Raw genomic sequence first — 22,459 nt, forward strand, 5'->3', positions numbered from 1 at the left:
GTTCCAGACGTATGGTTCTTCATTCTAACCATTTGGATCGTCAATCATGAGGTCTAGTTTGGGAGAAAACAACCTCACATCAGCACTAGTTTGGAAAAAAACAACCTCACATCAACAACTCTTTTTTGGAGAATTTCATAAAATTTGCATTGGTGTTTTCGTTGTTGTTTAGTCGTTCACTGTTGGATCGAGCTGAGTTTTGGACAGTGGGTTATAGACATATGGTTCTTCATTCTAAGCGCTTGAATCGTCAATTAGAGATTTAGTTTGGGAGAAAATAACCTCGCATCATCAGTTCTATTTTGGAGAATTTTCATCTTCTTGGTTCTCATCTATAAGCATTATGTTTAGTTCGTTTGGATGATTGAAAACTCTACTTGGTGTTTTTATTGGAGACTCTTTTTCATCCTATCATTAGGGGTATAACATGTCAATGATTGGATTTGGATGATCCAAGTGATGTATTATATGTGCTTGAGTATGTTTACATGCGTGTATGATGCTTGAATGCATGTATGATGTGTTAATTATGTTTCCACGTGATTTAGGGTTGATGTATGTATGTTTGAATGCTTGAATCATGTCCAAGATGTGTTTCGATTCTACAATAATCAATTATCATTAGTTATAATTGATTATCTGCACGTTGGTTTTGAGTGTGGTTTCGAGAATAATCTATTATCTAGGATGATAATCGATTATCCTTTCCTGCATGATATTTCTAGGTAAATTTTACTGGGATAATCGATTATGACAGTGCATTTTAGTGAAAAATGGCGAATTTGATGAAAAATGGACGTGAACCAAGCTTGAGGAGCTGTGGAACATGATGATAATTAGAGATTGAGGTTAGTGGTTATGTTTAGGGTCAGTTTGACTTGTGGTTGAGAGTGAAGTATAAGTGAGTGTTGGGATGTACCTAAGTATGTGATTGATGAACATGAGAGTGGAGGATAAGTCTACTTGTTGTACGTAGTAAATCCTGGTTCTATTTGTGAATAGGTGCTTCCTTTTGCCTTGTGTGCATTGGAAGGAGATGATATGTAGGGAAGGCTATAGGTGGGCTGTAGGAGCGGCTACAGTCCGTGAGGTAGGGTATAGGAGTGAGATGAACTCTTTCCACTATGATATTATGGTACGATGATGCTCATGGTGTTGTTCATGACTGGATAGTCATGATGATGGTGTATCTATGATGATGATCATGGTACTTGAGATGCTCCAAATTATGTTATGTTGATAGTGGTGCTACTATAATGGTTATAGTAAGTAGTTAGCATGGGTGCTAATAGACCAAGGGTCTATGTGTGAGATGTTAGTGATGACATCAATGGTTAGAGATCAAGGATCGATGATCCAAATTCAAGGATCGGGGATCGAGGATCGAGTAATTCAATATGATTGAATTGTTTATGTTAGAGGATTAAGAATCCTATTGTTATTACTATTATATATGCGGTGTTTGATTATGGTTGATATATACAGAAGGTATGAATTTTGTTGTGTGTTTGATTAGGTTGATATAATCAAAAGATATGTATCTTATTGTGTGTTTGATTATGGTTGATATAATCAATATGTATGTATCTAGTTGTTATGATTGTTTTATATGTAGTTTACTCCCATACAGGTTTCTCTTTGTGTGTTTGTGAATGAAATTATCGTGATGATCGTATAATATGTTATATTGAATAAATAATGTTTCAGATGTTCTAGAGGCATGATTGACTCGAGAGAGGATGAGAAATAACATTAGAATTCATTTAAAGCTATTTTATTTTACAAGTTAAGACAAGATAATTGAAATATTTCTTTCGTTATTTTATTACTCAAAATAATGTAATTGGATAAGGTTTTCTTTAAATAAGTTTTCACGCTATGATAAATTTTAAATTTTACCGATTTTTAGTAATACGTGACATGGTAGAAATAGAGTGTTACAATTAGTCTAATAACGTCACCATATTAATATTTAAAAACTAAATTTATATTTTATACGATAGGTTTTTCTTTGTATAATACAATTTAAAATGTTCTCTGATTTGAAATCTTTACAGTAGTCTCACGCATAAAGAAGAAAGACTATATAATATGATATGACAATTAGTATATAATTCCTATAAATCTACAGATGTCGTCATCATTAATTCCTGTGACAAGACATATTTACATAAGATAAAAAAAATAGATAGATTTTGGATAGCAGTAAAACTCAAATACAATAATAATAATAATAATAATAATAATAATAATAATAATAATAATAATAATAATAATAATAATAATAATAATATATCTTGCAAGGAGTCTAGACTAGATTTTGTAAAAATAAAAAAAAAAGATAAAATGTATGTTTGAATTTCCTAACTTGGTCGGATTTTGGGTAAAACATGTTCAGTTAGTTATAGAAAAGCAAAGTGTAGGGCTTCATAGGCATTAAAAAAATGGCGACAAGAATAACGTCGGCATATATGTGAAATATAATACGAATTTAGCATGATTGAACCTTGAATTTGATTCGCATCTTCTGTAAAAGGATGCAGTCATAAGTTTGACTTATAACCCGATTGGTTCTTGAAATAACTTGTCTAATTCGTTTTCCACCCAGCTTCCTACTTCATAGTCCTCATTTCTCTAGAACAACTCACTTAATCTGCCCCACATCAATTTCCTCGCTACATACAACAAAAACTAATTGTTTTAGTTCCTACGTAGCACACAAGAAGCCGGAATACGCTAAAGCACAAAAAAGGTGGCCCTTATCTCTTCATAATCTAGCCATAAATGCCTACACATTTATGTTCAGAGCAACCAAAGTCGTGACCTAAGAGACCATGTCGGCATGGTTGAAAAGTCTCATATATGTTGTAAGGTAAATTAAGGATCTAGCTTGAAGGGAATTGCAGAAGAAAATGGCGAGGTTGAGGGTGTTGTCTGAGCTTGACACAGCAAGGACGCAGTACTATCACTTCAAAGCCATCATCATTGCAGGGATGGGGCTCTTCACCGATGCCTATGACCTTTTCTCAATCACTCTCATCATCAAGATGATGGGAAGGATATATTACGACCACCGCAAGGGCTTTCAGACCCCGCCGCTGGTCACCTCCGCCCTCGTTGCTACCGCGCTTCTGGGCACCGCCGTCGGTCAGCTCCTCTTCGGAAGGCTCGGCGACCTCAAGGGGCGCCGCCGAGTCTACGGATTCTCCTTGCTGTTGATGGTCTTCAGCTCCTTGGCCTCCGCCTTCTCCATTTGCATAAGAAAAACCTGCGTTTTCGTCACTCTTGGCTTCTTCAGGTTTCAAAATCTTAACCTTCCTCAAACCCATACAAAACCTCTTTACATTCATAATCTTGGTCTCCCTCCCAACATTTATGTTGGTCTTTCTACAATAAACGATACAATTCATATATCAAAAGGTAGACTTTCTCACATCAAACTTATAACGGGTATAGTAAGTGATTGCCTTCATTCAGAAAGTCGACTTTCATTAATTGTTTCAATTATTGTAATTCAATCTGGTTGAAGATGTTTTTAGCATGTTTTTATTGATAAATAGTAGTGATTAGAGAAATGTTTGGTTTGAATTTATGATGAGAATGAGTTATATGTTTTAGGTTTATGTTGGGGCTGGGGATTGGTGGGGACTACCCTCTGTCTTCAACGATAATGTCGGAGTTTGCGAACAAGAAGACACGAGGGTCGTTCATAGCGGCGGTGTTTTCGATGCAAGGGTTCGGCATATTGGCGAGCTCAACCGTGACGGTGGTGGTGTGTTCCATTTTTCGTGCGGCCTCGAAGTCGTCGGAGGCTGACGTTGCTTGGAGGTTGATACTGATGCTGGGTTGCGTTCCGGCAGCCATGACTTACTACTGGCGCATGATGATGCCCGAAACTGCCAGGTAGTTACCTGTCTCCATTGACTATTTTCACTTTTTACGAGGGAGAACGTCTCTTTAACATTTTTTTTGACAATTTTTTTAAAAGTAGTAACATATGATTGGTCCGTTTATACGAATCAATAAAATATAGTGACATAGTATATTTTTATTGGAAAAAATTGTTAAAATATCATGTTATTTTCATACATTCACACTTTTTAATTTTAGTAATAATAATAATAATAATATATAATTTTTCTTGCGTCCAACGATAAATATATGCTGTGTCCTGTGTATTTAATGAATTGCCTATTTTGGTGAGTGAGGAAGCATACAACCAAAATTTGACAAAGACACACCGGTGATGATTCTAGTTGAGTTTCTTTCACAATAAATGTGTAAATAAGAAGAAAGACAAAAAAAAAGATAAGATAAGTGGTGTGGAATGAAGACAGAAAATAAAATAAATTATAAAATATGAATATGTAAATTCTAGTTGATTTGAATGAGTGTGCACATGATTGGCTACATGACAAATAAAATTGTTTTTCTCTTCTTTGTTTCCCTCTATTTCTTTTCTTTCTTTCAAGAGAAAAAAAATGGAGTATTATTATTCAGGTGTGCATGTTGAAAATTAAGCATTCACCAATCAAGGAGATTACACTATAAAAGAATGCCAGGTAAAAAACATAAATTCCTAATTGCACCCAATAAAAGTGAGAAATGATATTAAATAAACATTTTCTAGTATTTATAATAAGCAAGCTAGTTTTTTTTAGAATAATAGTGGTAATTCTTGTAACTCAGTACCAAATCATCTAAGTACTTTTGTTTTCTTTATCGAAGTCAAACATTTCGGAAATATTCATAAAAAAAATTGGCATGATTTTTACTTCCTTCTCGTCACGATAACCCGCCAGGTAACAGTTGGGCTGTGGGCAGGGGATAGGATATGATAAAAAACACAAACATCGTAATACTAGGTTTAAAATAAGGAATTAAATATCCATTACAAAATCTTTTACAACGTTACTCCATCATCTTATTATAAAGTAAGATTAAACTCATTTATAAATTGAATTAGATTTAAACTTAATCTTAGACGCTATCAAAATATATTATAAATCTATGCTCACTAGTGTTAGGTGCGAGAAGGTGTAATGAAAAGAATATATCATATGTATTAAGATTATGGACCATTATAATAATTATTGTTTGAAAGCGAAAGGAGAGGTAAATGTGGAATAAGTTAAGTATAAGTCTAAGTTTTAAGTTTTGTATTGATGATATCAATTTATAAACTTCCTTTTTTTTTACAGGAAGAAAGAAATATAGAAGAATAAAAACAAATATTTTATGAAAAGTTAAATATGTTTTAATCTTTAAATTTTGATATAATTTAAAAATAAATAAATATTGTTTCTTTATTTAATTATGTTTTATTTTTTACTTATGAAGACATTTAAGTTTTTATTATCATATTTTACATTTTTTTAGTTTAAATGTCAACTTAAAGGACTTAAATGAATTTTAATTTTACATCCAAATTTAAAAGATCTATGACTTTATAATTTGGTCATCTTTACACTTCTAGATATAAATTTATTTAAAGGATAAGAAAAACCAACTAAGTACAAAACCAAAAAAAGTGGCTAATATAATCTGAAAAATTCATAAAAGATATATAAGATATTTATTGAATATTTAAAACTGAAAAAAATCGTATAAAATATATAAGATATCTATCGATTATAATAAGAAAATTGAGCAATGTATAAAAAATAAAAATCTATAAAGTTAGTTTCTTAATATTTGATTTGAATGTAGTATCAATTTCTTAAAAAAGTTAGAGTAATCTTTTATTTTATTTTGTCTTTGAGAGAAAAAGTAAACGGAATGTGACAGGGTAACTTAAAAAGATAATGTGAGAAGATATGAAGTTAGTTTGTAATAATGTTTTAAAGTAAAATGCAATCAGGTACACAGCGTTAGTGGAGCACAATGTGATGCAAGCAGCAAAGGACATGGAGAAAGTTCTTGATGTAAGACTGAGCATGATTGCAGAGGAATACCCTTTGCCACCAATCCCACATCCCTACCCTCTCTTTTCAAGGGAGTTCTTCCGCCGCCATGGTCGTGACCTCTTTGCATGTTCTTCAACATGGTTCCTCGTCGACATTGTCTTCTACAGCCAAGTTTTGTTCCAAAGTGAAATATACAAACGCTACCTCGACGAAAAGGGAAAAGTAGACATCTATAAGGAGGCTATTCACGTCGCTTGGATCCAAGCCGTTATCACAGTCTGTTCCACCATCCCCGGTTACTTCTTCTCTGTCTACTTCATTGACAGATGGGGAAGGGTCAAAATCCAAATGATGGGTTTTTTCTTCATGGCAGTCATCTTTTTCATCATTGGAATTCCCTATTACACTTTTTGGACTACTCCGGACCATGAAGAGAACAAATGGTTCATGGTTTTGTATGGCCTTGCTTTTTTCTTTGCCAACTTTGGCCCTAACACTACCACTTTCATAGTCCCGGCTGAGCTTTTTCCAGCCAGGTTTAGGTCAACTTGTCATGGCATTTCTGGGGCAGCCGGGAAGGTTGGGGCGATCATTGGGTCTGTGGGCTTTCTTTGGGCTTCTCATAAAAAGAGGGAGTATGGATACAGTAAGGGAATTGGGATGCAGGTTACCCTTATCATACTTGGAGGAGTGTGCTTATTGGGAATGGTGATCACGTACTTTTTCACTAGGGAAACCATGGGAAGGTCCTTGGAAGAGAATGAGGTTGATAGTCAGACCAATGAAGTTGAAGAACATAATAATCTTTGATTCCTTGCTGGCTGGGTGCGTGCGTTTAAGGTTGTACGTGCATTGTGGTGAATCGTCATTTTTTGTTGATAAGTTTTGTCTTATTCTGTACACTTTCTGTTGATAAGTAAAGGATATTATAATGTAACATTTTGAAGTTATATCCAGCAGCCATTCATGGAAGACTATTTGGTGATTATTAATACAAATCCTTGATTTAGTGGATAGTACACGGAAGATGTATGCATCAAATCTTACTATTGGAAATAGATTTTTTTACAGCGAATGTCGTTTCTAATTCTCCAAATATAAAAGTGATGTAGTAACAATTTTATAAATAATAAGAATTTTCATATCGGTTAGACTAATAATTGATATAAAAAGTCGAATGATAACAAATTTATAATATATTAAAAAGTTTTACGGTTAGATGTAAAACGAGTATAGAAATTTGAATATTCAATTATTTTAATTTCAAAACTTACATACCATATTGATTATTCATTGCATCTGGTATAATATGTTAAATTTTTATATTCTTCTCCGAGTTCTTTCTTGCACTTAGTTCACGTGCTCGCGCTCTTTTTAATATCGGTTAGACACGATTAGGGTCGTTGTCGTCCCGAATCATTGGCGAAGGTACGCCCCTTAAAGGTCTCGTCGATGGAGTGGGACTTAAGGATGAGGTCGCACTCGGAGCAGACGATGTCGCCGGTGGAGTGGTCGGGGACGAGGCCTAACTCGGAGCAGACGGCGCAAAAAGAAGGCACATGGGAGATCGGAGAGGAAACAGTCTGGCGTGAGAAGAAGAAGAATAGTGCACTAGGGTAAAGTGAAAATATAAGGGATACTGACTTGGTTATCTGCTTAATCGATAACTAAAGTGTTCAAAAAAAATTCAAAATGGGATTTTGCAAGCTTTTATGTTTCAATTTTGAAGCAATCGAGGTAATAGACGCTTTTCTGCCTCGGTTCCCCTTGAACCGAGGCCTATAAGTGCATTGAAATTACGAAAATGCCACCACATTTTTTTATGCTTCGATTTTCTAAAAACCGAAACATATTACCTGCGTTCGAATCCTCATTTTGCACTAGTGATACATTCAAACATTCATTCAAGATCAAATGGACTTTGTTATTGTTGATAAATTTGCACTTGAAGAGTGTGTTTTGATTAGTGTATCATTTTTTCTACATTGTGTAGCACTTGTGCGAGTAGGCCAGGTTAGAGATTTAAGGTGTTAATCTCTTGTATTGGGTGAGAGTGATTGTTTTCCTCTCTTAATTGTGTTGAGAGTGGTGAGGATAGCAATCGAGAGTTTCATTGTATTCTCAACTCAAATTTGATTTTGTAGAAAGCCTCTCAACTGAAGTTGTTGGGAGAAGATTGTATGTAGGCTTTTGATAAGTTAGACCAATATAAATCTTGGTGTTCTTTGATCTTTCTTTTATATTTTCTTTACTTAGTTGATTCATCAAATTTTTGGATATTAATTTCAAGTTTTAAGAACTCTTTGGGTATTGTATGTAATGCTAAATAAATTATTTACAAAATTATTCGTAGGTAAGCTACATACAAAATAATTTGTAAATAATGTTGAATGAATATATATGTGTAAATTACATACGGGCTAATCCATAGGTATGTTAGATGAATTACATACAAATGATTTCTTATGTAAATGTATATAACAACGATGAATATCAAGTCTTATAGTTAATGACAATGGAGGAAAGCAAACACAAACACAAACACGAAGGAATGCAAACTTAGTGAGAGTGTGAAAAAGAGCGCGAACACGTGAACTAAGTGCAAGAAAGAACTCGGAGAAGAATATGAAAATTTAACATATTATACCAGATGCAATGAATAATCAATATGGTATGTAAGTTTTGAAATTAAAATAATTGAATATTCAAATTTCTATACTCTTATGTAAAAACCCTTCTAGTTAATTTATTCATCTGCGAATACTACTCCCAGGAACAATTTTCCATCTTCCACAACCTTGTGCCGCCATTCTATTCGAAACCTTGACGGCGAACCTGCGAGACCCATGTCCTAGAAATTTCGCTTTCTCGCCTAACTCTGGAGGTCATTCTTGCTTGTAGTTAGATTCTTTCCTTTTCGATTTTAGTACTGCTCCTGTTTCATCAAAATCCTCATTGTGAACATTGTTTTCTATTTTCTGAAGTGGAATCATTCAACTTGTTGAAATACTTTGAAACTATCTTTATTGTATTGTATTCCCTATATTTGCTTGTGATATTTAAATTCAATTTTTGTAGAATTTAATAAAATGGGAAATTGGGGTTTGGAGGTTGATATTTGAGAGTTTGACTAATATCAAAATTGATTTATGTTTCTGGCCAGGGTTTTGAATAATCTAGCCCTTTCTCTCATAATGGGTAAAGCTAAACAAGGTCCAAAGTTTACGGTTAAGAAGAAGATTGTCACTTCTAAAACAATAAAAAGGTGAGTTTTTTTCTTTCTCTTCCTTAGGTGTTGGTTCCTTCATCAGACTTGGTTTTATTGCTTGAAATCATGTCAATTTCAGTTACAAATAAGAGGTTTTGAACCCAAAAAAAAGAATAATTGTGAAGGAAAAGTTACCCAAAAACTTGTAAGCTACTATCCTCACTTTTTGCCCCTTGCCCTAGAAAGCAAGGTTGTAAAGACACCAAAAAGGGAATTGGATGCAGAAGGAACTCCGAATTCAAAGATGAAGGGTTCTGAAAACATAAGCAATAAGGATATGATATTCAGAGTTGATAAGATTGATCTCAAGGGTTTGGTCAAGGAGCACCATTGAGGCAAATGGTTTTGGGGAGCTGGATTCGCTGTTGGAAGATGCCAACCATCATATGGCTCTTAACATGTTGTCCAGCTGCAATTGTCGACATGAGTGATAGCTCCCCCGCTAGGACTGGACTGGCTACAATGGTGGCCAGTAGCCTAGAATTTGCACCGGGAAATTTTGTACCGACACCCTTCACCACCAAATGCATCTATTAATATAGACTAATATCCCGGTGCACAATATATTCTTTCGTAAAATATGAAAAAAAGGGTTAAATATGTTTTTGATCCATTAACTTTTAGTGAAAATTGGAATTAGTCCCTCTTCAAAACTTTGGACTAATTTAGTCCCCAAACTTTAGAAATGTGTGAATTTAGTCCTTTTTAACCAAATTTTGTTAACTTTATTTGATGTTTCAAATGCATTTCTCAGTTAACATTGAAGCAAAAATGTGTCAAATGGTATAAACAACTCAAATGCTATCATGAAACGCACTTGAAACATCAAATAAACCTAACAAAATTTAGTTCAAAGGACTAAATTCACACATTTTTAAAGTTTGGGGACTAAATTAGGCCAAAGTTTTGAAGAGGGACTAATTCCAAATTTCACTAAAAGTTAAGGGATCAAAAACATATTTAACCCAAAAAAAAAACTTCTACTGCCTCGGTTCACCAGTAACCGAAGCCAAAAGTCTGGCGAAAAAAAAGAGTAAAAAAGGAACAACCTCTACTGCCTTGGTTGCATTTGAACCGAGGCAAAAGCATACACCTTTTTGCCTCGGTTCAGAATCAAGGCAAAAAGTCTACCACTTTTTTGCCTCGCCTGTATATACCTCGGTTGCGAAACCGCTACGGATAGACGAAAATAACCTTTGTCATTTCCCTTGACTACACTAGTGTATGATCACCAATGAAGCATTAAATCCTCAAAGAATCGTTCTTGAGAGACCCTGTACACAAAACTCAGGAAGTATATCAGTATTTGAAAATTATAGTGTTAAAGAAATAGGTCTCGAGTCAGGTTTATATAGAAAATTCAAATTCTGACGCAGTTTAATTGATTATATTATCAGTATAATCTATTATGCTTTTGCCTTTATTTTAACAGATTATTACACATGTATAATCGATTATTTCAACACTTATGTCCATAACTACTTCTTTCAATAGACTTAACAGATTAAGCTACCTGTATAATGGATTAGACCTTACACATTGTTTTAATCGATTATCCAACTTATGTAATCAAGTATATTGACACTTAGCCTCATTAGTCATCCATTTTCCTTTCTTAACATATTATGTTACTTATATAACAGATTATGTCTATCTCTTTGTTTTAATCGATTATAACAGAGTGATTACTTTAGTTTAGCTTTCTAAGTGTTTTGGCTTAATCTAACAGATTATACAACTTATGTAATCGATTATAATTACCAGAACCTAGATTCTCAATTCCTTCTTTGTTATGATTGGGACCAAGTTCTAAAGAGTGTGAAGAACTAGATTTGACTGAGTATCATAGTATGAAATCTTAACATATAATTTATTATGAATAAGTATAACTGGTATTTAATATATATAATTGATTTTTATTGTACAGGTCACATATGATGTCCCAAACAATTTAGTGTTGAGGACTAAATGAATTTCATCTACTAGTGAATGATGGAAATATTTTAAGTATGCTTACAAATCGTTATATAGATGGTCCCTTAAGTGATAAAATACTCTGTCAAAAGTACTAGTTCCTTGATGAGGACATAAGCTAAACTTTTAAGGAGAAACGATTAGATCTTGTTTTTCAAGTAAATTCATATATGTAGGTTAAACTATTTAAGTAAACATATTTCTAACATACTTCATTCTTTATGCTTTGATGTCATTGTAAGTAACTCAAACCAATTGCAAATTTGAATAATTTATTAACATGTTCTTCATTCTAATAACTTCAAACTTTTGGATTATAGGATGAGTTGGTCGAGCAAAGCACACAAGAATCATTCAATCCCTAGGGGTATGAGAACATATTGGTGGTTGCCATTGGTCATCCAGAGCATCCTGAACATGTTCATGGTGCTGGAAATTTTTATTTATCTTTATTTTTTATTATTATTTTTATTTTATTTTACTAACCTTTTTGTATAGATTTTATAAAAACTAATTTGTTAGAAATCAATTTTGTCATTGGGAGATGACTTTAAAGTGGACTTTAACCTTTCTATTTTGTTGGCTATAATCTTAACAATACTGAAGTTGTTATAATTTAGTAGTATTAATTTGATCGCATCAATGAGAGTATTATCAATGATCCCGTTAAGTGCTTATGACTTTAGGTAATTTGTCTAATTATATTGTTTGTCATATCTTGTATGATGAATTATATTGTTTAATTTATTTTATAAATATTATTTGGTTATCTTAGGTAAAATGTATACATTGGGGTCAACCATATATGCCATGAAATCATTACAACTGATATGATGAGGGTGGTGGCTATAGACGTTCGAGATGTTAGTCCTTGCGCCCACGTAGGAGGGCAATTAGGTTTGCAAAAGAAATTGTAAAGGAGATAATTGTCCATAGTTGTCTTAATTATGCAGTTTCTATTTCTTATTGGTGTATACTAATGTTATTTAAGTCTTTAAATATGAATAACAAGTTGGAGCACAAAGGGCAGGAAGATGTGAATGAATCACTGCTATAGCCGACAATTCAAGAACTACTTAGTGTAACGACAACGACTATCTCCCTAACACTTATATATTAGAAATGTTTGCTCAAGTCACAAACAAAATCTCTAGCCTCTCCTTTTTTTATATGTTAGACGGATATTTTTGAAGTTCTCGTTGGCACTGATATGTTATGTATATCAATAATACAATTTAGGTTGTTGTAAGTAAACTTCTATTACTTTTATCAAGTTTGAATATATTCAATGTTATCCTAACATTATATATTTTCAATGTTTAAGGTATCTACATCATAGATGCACTAAAAGGGATAATACACACATATATGAATTTATTGACCCTGTTGCCATTCAATTTGTTAGAAAAAAAAGTGAAGTGCATCAATACTTATTAAATACCTTTGAAAATGAAAAAAGAAGAAGAATAAGTAGTACCTTATTTGCAATAGTAAATATGTCTTTAATAAATTAAATTATATTTATGTAAAACATAATTGAATTTAATATTATTTGAACCTGTAAGGTCGTTGACAATTGCTAGGATGTTGTGGTTCTCTTGTGTTCATTACAAAAGTTACCTAAAACTTTGGATATTAAAAGTGCATTACAAGCCTAAGTTTTTTATTATGTTTATTTGTTGTGTTATATAATTTAATTTTACTCTCTATACTAGGCATAATTTAAATGTAAATTAACTTTTACATAATAGTTGAGGCTTATTCGAAGTTGAAGGGAACAAAGGTCACCTCTAAAAAATTGTAGTTCATTGCACTAACTGTAAGTAGTTAATTTTTATATTATTCAAATACAATTATCAAATTTATGATATTTTATAAATTACTAGTAAATTCTTTCTTTGAAGAGGTGGGTGTACTTTAGTTTAAAGAACATGAAAGATTTGTGCCAAACCCCGAAAATAACATGTGTAAAGGGGTGGACAGATGTCTCAAAATAAGGAAGACAGATGTTTCAATAAAAAGGGATTTAGCATTTTTATAGAAATTTTCCAAAACGCAGCCCATCTCTTCAATTCTCAAAATCTGCATCTCTCTAAAACACAAGTTTCTACCTTTTCTCCTTCATCTTCTCTCTAAGAATTCTCATCTTTTCTTCTTGCGATCACCATTCAGGCAACGTCTGAGCTTTCCTGGTGTCAAGGACTTTCATTTAGACCAATCAAGTTGCAGTTTTGAAGTCGTAAGTCCAATCTCGTCGTCTTTTATGGTCCATGCATTCCTGTCACATGCAAAGTATTGTTTGGTCTTGCATGTGTTCATCAAGCTCATCTCTGAAACTGTTTTCTATCTTTGATTCCATGGTTGGTTCTTCTGCACCGGTCAGAATCTTGTAGGAAGTCGTAGCAGTTAGTTGGGGTATAGTCAATACTGTGAGAGCTTAGCATTCTCTAGGTTTCGAGGTAAGGGAAGCTTATATAATTTGATTATGATTCTTGTTTTGAATGGTTGTATGTTGGTTTGATTATTTGATGAATATGAAGTATTGGTACTACTGTATGTTGATTATATGAGTGGATGATTTATAACTAAGGTAGACTGGGTTGAGATAGAGTTTGATCTTCAATCTGTAGCTTTCTGTATAATCCTGTGTTTGACACCGAGAGTCATTATTGACCGTTCGGTTTTCCTTTTAGCGTTCGGTCTAAACTGAATTCTTCTTCTGTAGAGAATTTAGTTAATGATCAATCGGTTTTATATTATTATATATGTAAATGAGCGTTTGGTCTACATATAGTGTCTCCTTTGTACTTCTTAAATCATCTTAGTTAAGATATTCAAAAATACCTAAATTCTCCAGAATAAATCATTTGTAATGCGTTAAACGCTATCAAATGATATATGAATATCTTATATATCTCGTTGCGCATAAGACATAGACATAAAAAGTGTTAAACACTATAGAACTCCTAATAGAGTGTCTAATCATTATAGCGTTTGAACAAAAGATAAAGTGTTTGAAAGATGGCTCTATTAAACAATGTAATGAAGCCTATACAGCTTTATGAAACAAGTGTTTAAATATTACGTTCTCTCAATCTAATACATCAAACATTTTGCTTCAAACAATGTTTAAACCAAACGATGCTAACATGTGCCAAAGTGTTTTTAACACACAACGTGCTTAACGATCATAATCATTTAAAACATTTAATGTTGTAAGAAAAAATGTTTCTTTGCTTGTATGTTTTGCTCTCTTTGCTTGTTCAGGAAATGACAACACCAAGCTTTATTTAGAAGCTCTGCACAAAAAACAAAAAGATGTTGGAAGATAGGAAGATATTCCTAGAATGGTTCCTCAAAATTTTTAGCTCTAAAGGACCGTACAAGCTAAAGAAAGCGCTGAGAAAGTATTGTCACTCTACAATGTAGACCTAAGTCTGACTACCTACCTAAAAAAGCTATGAAGTCTATCTGAAAGTCAACTTTATGTCCAACGATCATCTCTCTCGAAGGCTATATAAAGAAGACTCGCAGAAGAGAAGACAAGAGAGAATATTTATTACAAGAGATCTATCATTGAATTCTTACTCTACTACTTTCCAAGCTTACATCGTCTAAATGATCTAGACAGGTTATTTAGGGTTGATACCAAGAGTAGTTAAACTCAGACTCGTTAAATTGACTAGGAGAACCAGAAGTGATTGATAATACTTGTATATTATGAGTGGTTTGTACTCATTGTAATTTTTGTAAAAGATTAGTGAAACCCCTTAAGAGGTCTCAAGGAAGATATTAGACGTAGCTCAGATTGAGTGAACTAGTATAAAAATACTTATATTATTGTTTTTCTTGTTTAAAATGTTTTCCTAAAAGCTTCATTAAGAATACACACGTCTAACAATTATTATATACTGCCTAATCCTCTGCAATAGTTATCAAGCGTTGATTTATGAAAAAATTAAAAAAATTATTTAAATCCCTTTCTAATGGTTTTCTGCATTTTAAATTTAATGGAAAAGACTAAATTAAGTCTATTTAACAAATATATGTACTCAAATAAATAATAAAAAAAAACCATAAAGACCAAAGTAAATCATAGTCTGGAGATCAAATTGTTAATTAACTCAATAAGTTATAACTATTAAAACATTAATTCAAAAGATTTAAAATGCCGATTAAGGCAAACCAGTAGTAAATTATAACCTAAGTCACAGCCAGTTTTTAAAAAGGAATTATCTAATACTTTGGAATATACGAAGCATATACAACACCAGGATGTGGATGCTTTTAGCAAACTGAATTATCGATACTTCAAAGATTATAAATGCCAAGATTACAATGACAAATGCATCAAATTAAGGTATTTTATTTCATACAATACATATGAGGTTACAGAAAATGTCAACATCAAGAAGAAGACATTAAAAAGAAATAGTGACAGCTGCCATAAGATTAATAATAATACTTATTCCTTTGATTAGATTAGGATTTTATTGTTCTTAATTTGCAGTATTTTTCTTCATGTTTTTCCAAGAACCTTCCATTTATGATGTTTTTCTCATGTCAGCGAAGGAAAGATACGTAATTATAAATAAGTTTACAAGAGATGGGTACCATAAGATTAATATTAGGTAGCGAGATTGGGATTTACTTTGTTCTTGGTTTATCTCATTTTTCAAGAACCTTCCAATATAATGATATTGTTTTCGGAAAGGAATGGTACGAAATTATAAATAAAAGGACGAAAGAGATACCTTAAACCCTTGCCAGCCTCCAACAATACAAAGTAAAGTTAAATAGATCTCAAGTAAATCATTGGCTCTTTTTTTTCAATTTAGAAAGGAGTGTAAATTCTTTTGTAACTTTAGTTTTATTTGAAGTCTAATTGACAACACCATGACTGTGATCAATATGACAAATTATAAATCTTACAATGCACAATAATTTTGGTTTTTCTTAATCGAAACAAATATCCATATATGATTTAAAATAAAAGGTGGATTTGGATATGAAGCCAATTCATTTAAATTATCACAAAAAGTATTTGAGTTAGTATATAATTATAGTTTGATCTTTTATCATTTGAACCTTTTTCACTTTCCTATTGAGAGTTGCACGCCTAGGGTTACCATGCAAGGATGTAGGAGAGGGAAGAGGAGTTAGAAGAAGACATTGATATGAAATAATGTCATGTAATCAGGATAATTGAAGTTAAATTGTTTGAGTAATGTATAGATTATAGGGAATTAAACAAGAGTAGGTGAAGAATAAATTTTGATTCTCTTTGTAGATGATTTATTGGATGAATTACAAGGTTCTACAATCTTCTGCAGATGTAGTTGTGGTCGAGATACGACGAAGTGAGAATGGAACCCTCTTACATGTACAATATAGCTTTTAGAACCCATGGAGATACTATGTGTTAGCATAAAGCTTGATGATGTCTCAAAGTCAAGTCTTAAATACTCTTGTTGTAAGAAGATCTTCATGAATACTTGTCTTGTGTTAAAGTTTTTGTAATTTAATAGATTTATGTATAGGATGTGGTTTATCTTTGATTCTATGTATTGTTTACCTTAGATTGCGTTAAAATTCGTTTTAAATCAGAAAACCTCATTTTATCCTCAATATAATCGATTATCAAATTATAATAATCGATTATCAGTAATCAAGTCATAATTGATTATCACGAGCAATTATAAGAATTTTTAAGCAAATTTTTTTGCCATTGTGCATTCATTAAATGTATAATCAATTACCATAATTGGATAATTGATTATCACACGTTAATTAGTTGACGACGGATTTTTGGAGGTATCCTTGAGTGAGATCTTTATAAATTAGATTAAGACTCTCGTTCTAAAATACAAAACTACGAAACATACAAAAAGTGTATTTTCGAAATTCTTATTTGTAGGTTGCGATGATAAGTGTTTTAGGGTTTGATGAACCCTTGTATTGTGGCTTTAAGAACTTGGCGTGTTGGCATAGAGCAAGAACTTTCACAAGGAGTGTGATTGAGTGTTGTTGTTGTTGTTGAGTTTAAAGCTTGTCATCCTTCGTGAAGCATTCGGAAGAGGTGTTCATCCTTTGTGAAGATTCAGAGGAGGTACTCATCCCTTATGGGTTATAGGGGAGGTGAGTTTCATCTCTTGTGGTAACAAGAGAGGTGTTCTAACCTTCAACTTGTTTTTTTTTTTGTGATTATAACAGTTTGTTGGTTTGTGCTAGTGAAGAATTAATTCTCAGTTGAGATTAACAATTGGATGTAGGATTTGTTTGATCTGAACTAGGATAAAAATTACCTGTGCAATTTTCTTTCTTCTTTAGTCTTTTAATTTGTTTAAATTGTTTTAAGGAATTTATATTTACGTGCGAAAATTATTAAAAGAACGATTTGCGATAAGAAACCAATTCACCCCCCTTTTGGTTTGTTGGATGTGTTAACCATTCCGTTGCACCGCTCTGACAATTTGTATTAGAGCTTGCTTTGATAGTAATTCAAAATGACGGGGCAACATTAAACCTTTACTGAGGGTGCCTCTATCAATAGACCTTCATTGTTTACTGGAGAAAATTATGCTTTTTGGAAAGTGAGAATGCAAATTTTCATGGAATCTATTGATAGTGAGATTTGGGAAACTATCACAAATGGTCCTCTGGTTCCTATTGTGTTTATTAACAATTTGCAGGAATCTAAACCGCGATAACAATGGAATCCTGATGATATAATAAGATCCCAACAGGACGTAAAGGCTCGTAACATAATATCATTTGCTTTAACTATTGATGAATTTTACAAGATCTCAACCTGTAAGACTACTCAAGAGATGTGGGAGATGCTGAGAGTCACCTATGAAGGAATTGATGATGTTAGAAGAGCCAGAAGAAATACTTTCATCCAAGAGTATAAGATGTCCCGCATGAAGCAAGGGGAAACAATTGTAGATGTTCAGAAGCGCTTCACGCATATAGTGAATCATCTCATTGGGTTAGGTAAGTCCTTTGATAATGATGAATTAAATATAAAAATTCTTAAATCTTTGGACAGGACTTGACAACCAAAGGTGACTGCCATTAGTAAGTCACAGAATCTCTACATTATGTCAATGACTGCATTGTTTAGTAAGTTGAGAGAACATGAACTGGATCTTGGGAGATTGAACGAGGATGAAAGAGAAAGGAAAGAAAAGGACTACGATGTTTAAATCTGAGATTATAAAAGTAAACATCTTAGTGAAGAAGAAGACTCTGAAGAAAATGAAGAAAATATGGATCTCTTCATTAAGAAATTTAATAAGTTTATGAAGTCCAAGGGCAAAAGAAGATTTAAAAATAGACACATGAAGACAGATTGTCCAAACTCAAATAAGAATGAAGAAAGAAACCAAAAGAAGTTTTTCAAGAAAAAAGAAGACAACAAGCTCAGATATCAAAAATTGATTCAATATTCATCGAATTTCGGTATTCGATATGGAAAACGAGTCAGCTATTTTTTTTAATGATTTAGTGTTATATTATATTTAAATTTTTCGCATTTTTTAATTTTTTATCATTATAATTAATTTTATTGTTTATATTTGACACATATATTTATTATAATTAATTAATTATTTAAATAATATCATTATTTATATTTTGATTAAGTTTTGATCTTTTGAGTTTTGTTACGTATTTTTTTGTTTTATAGTTTTTTCATTTCTATTTTAATTAAACTGTTATGTTTTAATTAATTATTTATTTATATAAATATTTAAATTAATTATATTTATTTTGAATGAAATAATTTAGTTTATAAATATTTAATACTTTTCTTAATTTTATAGAATTTATAGTGTTTTATTTATAATAATTTATTAATGGATTAATTTAATTGATTAAATGTTTTTGTTTTGAATTATTTAATGTTTTACTTGTTTTATAATTTTTTTATTTTTTATAATTTGAAGATATTTTGTTATTTTTTTAATAAAATATTAGAATTTTATAATTATATAAAAATTAGAATTAATTAAATTTATTTTGAATTAAAATGAATTGTTTGTAATTATTTAATATTTATTTAAAATTATAAAATCATAAACTAATAAATAAATAAAACATTTCTAAATAATCTAATAAACTAAAAGATAATTTACATAGTTATAAAAATTCATTTTTTATATTATAAAAATTAAACATTTAAAAGGCATTTTTTATATTAACAAAATTATATAATTACAAAAATTAAGTTCAGATGCTGATTTTATTTAATTCTGTCAAACTCTTTTAAATTTTCTTAAATATGTCTTTAAGAAGATGAGAAATCAATGCATCAAATATGAAAATTAAAGCAAAGCAAAGAAGTTATAAGTTAAAGCAAAGAGCATTGGATTTCAATCTAAACACAAAATGTATAAATCGGATATGTACACATGAGAATATGCCATGTAGAAATCCGATTCTTCCTATATTATCAATATCCAGTATTGTGATTTTTTAATTTTCATATTTGATTCATTTTTTGAAGATTTATTTTTCTTCGGATGTGGACATCTGATGTGCACTCTATTGTATATCCAAATTTAATAAGATAAATTCATGCACTAGAAGCAAGTAGAATCTTTAAAAAAATCACTCCTGCAATGCCCACCAACAACACTGCACCACCATCAGCTACTTCGAACCACCGCCTCGAAGCTCGAACACCTCCAAGTTGCCTCCAACATGAACAACCTAAACAAAAATCCCTCTCAAATGAAATGGGATGCAGAGGACCACACTCAACGAAACAAAAGAATAGATGAAATAGGAGTGCAAGGGTTTATAATATATATTCAACGCATATTTAACGCTTCATTCAATCAATGCCCAAAATTCCTCAACAAAAAAATTTTAATGAATAATTATCTCATTAATTACAGGGCATTTGTGGAAATTGGGGATACAAGGTGAAGTCCTACATGTGCAGGATGAAACACCCAAAACTTCCTTATAAGACACAAACTTTGGCCTATTGTTACTAAAGATTTCATTAAGCCAATCAAAGCTCAAGAAGAAACAACAACCATATTTGTCGACCTTTGTTCCGCAATATTTTGTCCCTGCAATCGATGTTCAATTTGCTGATTACAATTCTACAAAAGAAATATCGGATTTCTTGGCTAACAAATATAGGACCACTAGACTTACTCACTATTATCAATTGTGGACTACTATATCATATGTCGATCGTTAGTGAATTAATCGGTCATGAGTTAGAACAATTAATTTTGATGTTGATCAACTTAGAAGTAAAGTGTGATTATTCATAATTGGACAACAATTAGCTTAGTGTTAATAAAAAACTCACTCCAAAACCTATAAATACAAGTAAGGAGGTTGGTGATATGTATTTATTATGCTATTAATATTTGAATTGCCAACGTTGAGTAGACTTTGGCATCCGGTGACTTATACAAGTATCCTCCAAACGATTTGGATGAGCGGTTGTGAGAGAACTTAGACTTCAGGACAATTTTGGACCTTAGACGACTCACCAAACTTTGGAGTGTTGACCTCGACCCTACACCTCGAAACATTTTGGCGTCTATTGTGGTGTTGAGTATTCAACAATCAACAAACCCTATAGTGACTACAAGAAACATGACGAGCAACATCGCGGTAGAAGAATTAGAGAATCAACCCAACCAGTTGCAAATGGTTAGGAACATGCAAAGGTAGATGGAGGAAATGCAACGAAGATATGAAGAGGAGTTGATGGCCCTCAGGGTTGAGAATGTGGCCAAACACCACAAGCAAAGTGCTCCGCAATTGATGCCTCGTGCACCAACACAACCCAAAAAAACCAACCTACCCCAACCAGGCCTAGAGAAGACTCGTGTAGGACAATCCACGAGGGCAGAACGAGAGCCAACAAAGAAAACTCATTCGTGCATATGGTCAACACGACTGGTCCACTACTTTTCACATCGACCATCATGGAGACTTTCATGCCTTCATTCTCCCCGACCTTTGAAAAGTACAATAAATCAACTGATCCAGACGAGCATATGAGGAAGTTTGTGAATCAAATGGCTTTTTACCACAAGCGACCTAGTGTGGTGTAGAGCTTTTTCCATCTCCCTCAAAGGAGAAGTTTTGACGTGGTTCAACTTGCTCGTTGTTCGACATTCAATTTACAATGAGACGATCGTATCATCTGATAACTCTTGCCCTGATGAATCTTAGGCAGGAGAATCTTAGGCTTAGTTGACACGGCTCGACCTTCGATCGGGGTCGACTGGTCGAATTTTGCATAGGAAACACTCGATCGACCTTTGGCTAAGGCTGACTCGTTCAACAAAATTTCGATCGGGCTAACTAGCCGATTTTCGAATGAGGCCAACTCGGCCAAATTTTAACCAAGGCCAACTCGACCAAATATCAGTCGAGGCTGACTCGATCAAATTTTGATATGGGCTAATGTGGTCAAGTTTCGGCTAGATCCAACTTGGCTAAATTTCATTTTTAGGTCGATGTAGTCAAATTTTAGCTGGGCATAAGTGAGTTGAATTTTGGTAGGGGCCAACTTGGTCGAATTTTGACTGAGGCCGACTCGACCAAATTTTTGTCAGGGCCAACTCAACCGAATTTCAATCAGAGTCAACTAAGCCGAATTTTGGTCGGGCCAACTCAACCAAATTTATGTCAAGCTTGACTCAAATGAATTTCAGTAGGAAACCAATTCTACTGAATTTCGACTAGGCTTAACTCAATCAAATTTCAGTCTGATCCAGCTTGGCCGAATTTTAGTCGAGCCCAACTTGGCTAAATTTTAGTAGGGCCTAACTTGATTGAATTTCAATCAGTCGACTTTCAGTTAAAGCCAACTCGAACTAATTTTTTCAAAACCTACTTGAATGAATTTTGGTCAGTGACTAGGGTCGACCTTTAGATGGAGACGATTCGACTTGACCCTATGTAGGAACCTCAAACATATCTTGATTTTGGATTTTTAAAATCCAACAAATTGATTCAATCTAAACCTAATCTATATCCAATTAAATGGATTGAGATTTAGATTTTGAAAATCCAAATCCAATTACATGGATTGAAATTTGGATTTTCAAAATCCAAAAAATTATCCCATCTAAATCTAAATGGATGAGATTAAAATCCAAAAATATGGATTAAGATTTGGGATAAATCTATTTAAATGGGCTGGATTTAGATTATTATGGATTGGATCTCAAAATTTATATATTTGTTCACCCTAAGTCAACCGTGTGTTGTGCGTCAGCAATGCAAATATGATGTTTTTGCTGTTCAGATTGTATCACAACCATTGGCA

At 32.6% G+C, this 22,459-nt stretch overlaps 1 protein-coding gene across 1 annotated transcript; it reads left to right on the forward strand.

Annotated features, from left to right (window-relative positions):
• Positions 1-2,676: 2,676 nt before the first annotated feature.
• Positions 2,677-6,920, forward strand: LOC108323831 (probable inorganic phosphate transporter 1-9). The gene is made up of 3 exons (XM_017556606.2): positions 2,677-3,298; positions 3,619-3,903; positions 5,861-6,920. Exons 1-3 carry the CDS (start codon positions 2,913-2,915, stop codon positions 6,714-6,716), a joined length of 1,527 nt encoding a protein of 508 aa, XP_017412095.1. The 5' UTR covers positions 2,677-2,912; the 3' UTR covers positions 6,717-6,920.
• Positions 6,921-22,459: the final 15,539 nt, after the last annotated feature.

The sequence above is a fragment of the Vigna angularis genome, chromosome 1 (assembly GCF_016808095.1).
Source record: "Vigna angularis cultivar LongXiaoDou No.4 chromosome 1, ASM1680809v1, whole genome shotgun sequence".
Classification (NCBI taxonomy): domain Eukaryota; kingdom Viridiplantae; phylum Streptophyta; class Magnoliopsida; order Fabales; family Fabaceae; genus Vigna; species Vigna angularis.

What these genes read in the sequence shown, in the direction of transcription:
- LOC108323831 (XM_017556606.2), top strand. Translation starts at nt 2,913, where the DNA reads ATGGCGAGGTTGAGGGTGTTGTCTGAGCTTGACACAGCAAGGACGCAG. An exon ending in GTCACTCTTGGCTTCTTCAG is followed by an intron (nt 3,299 to 3,618) that starts GTTTCAAAATCT and finishes TATATGTTTTAG; the next exon opens with GTTTATGTTGGGGCTGGGGA. An exon ending in ATGATGCCCGAAACTGCCAG is followed by an intron (nt 3,904 to 5,860) that starts GTAGTTACCTGT and finishes AAATGCAATCAG; the next exon opens with GTACACAGCGTTAGTGGAGC.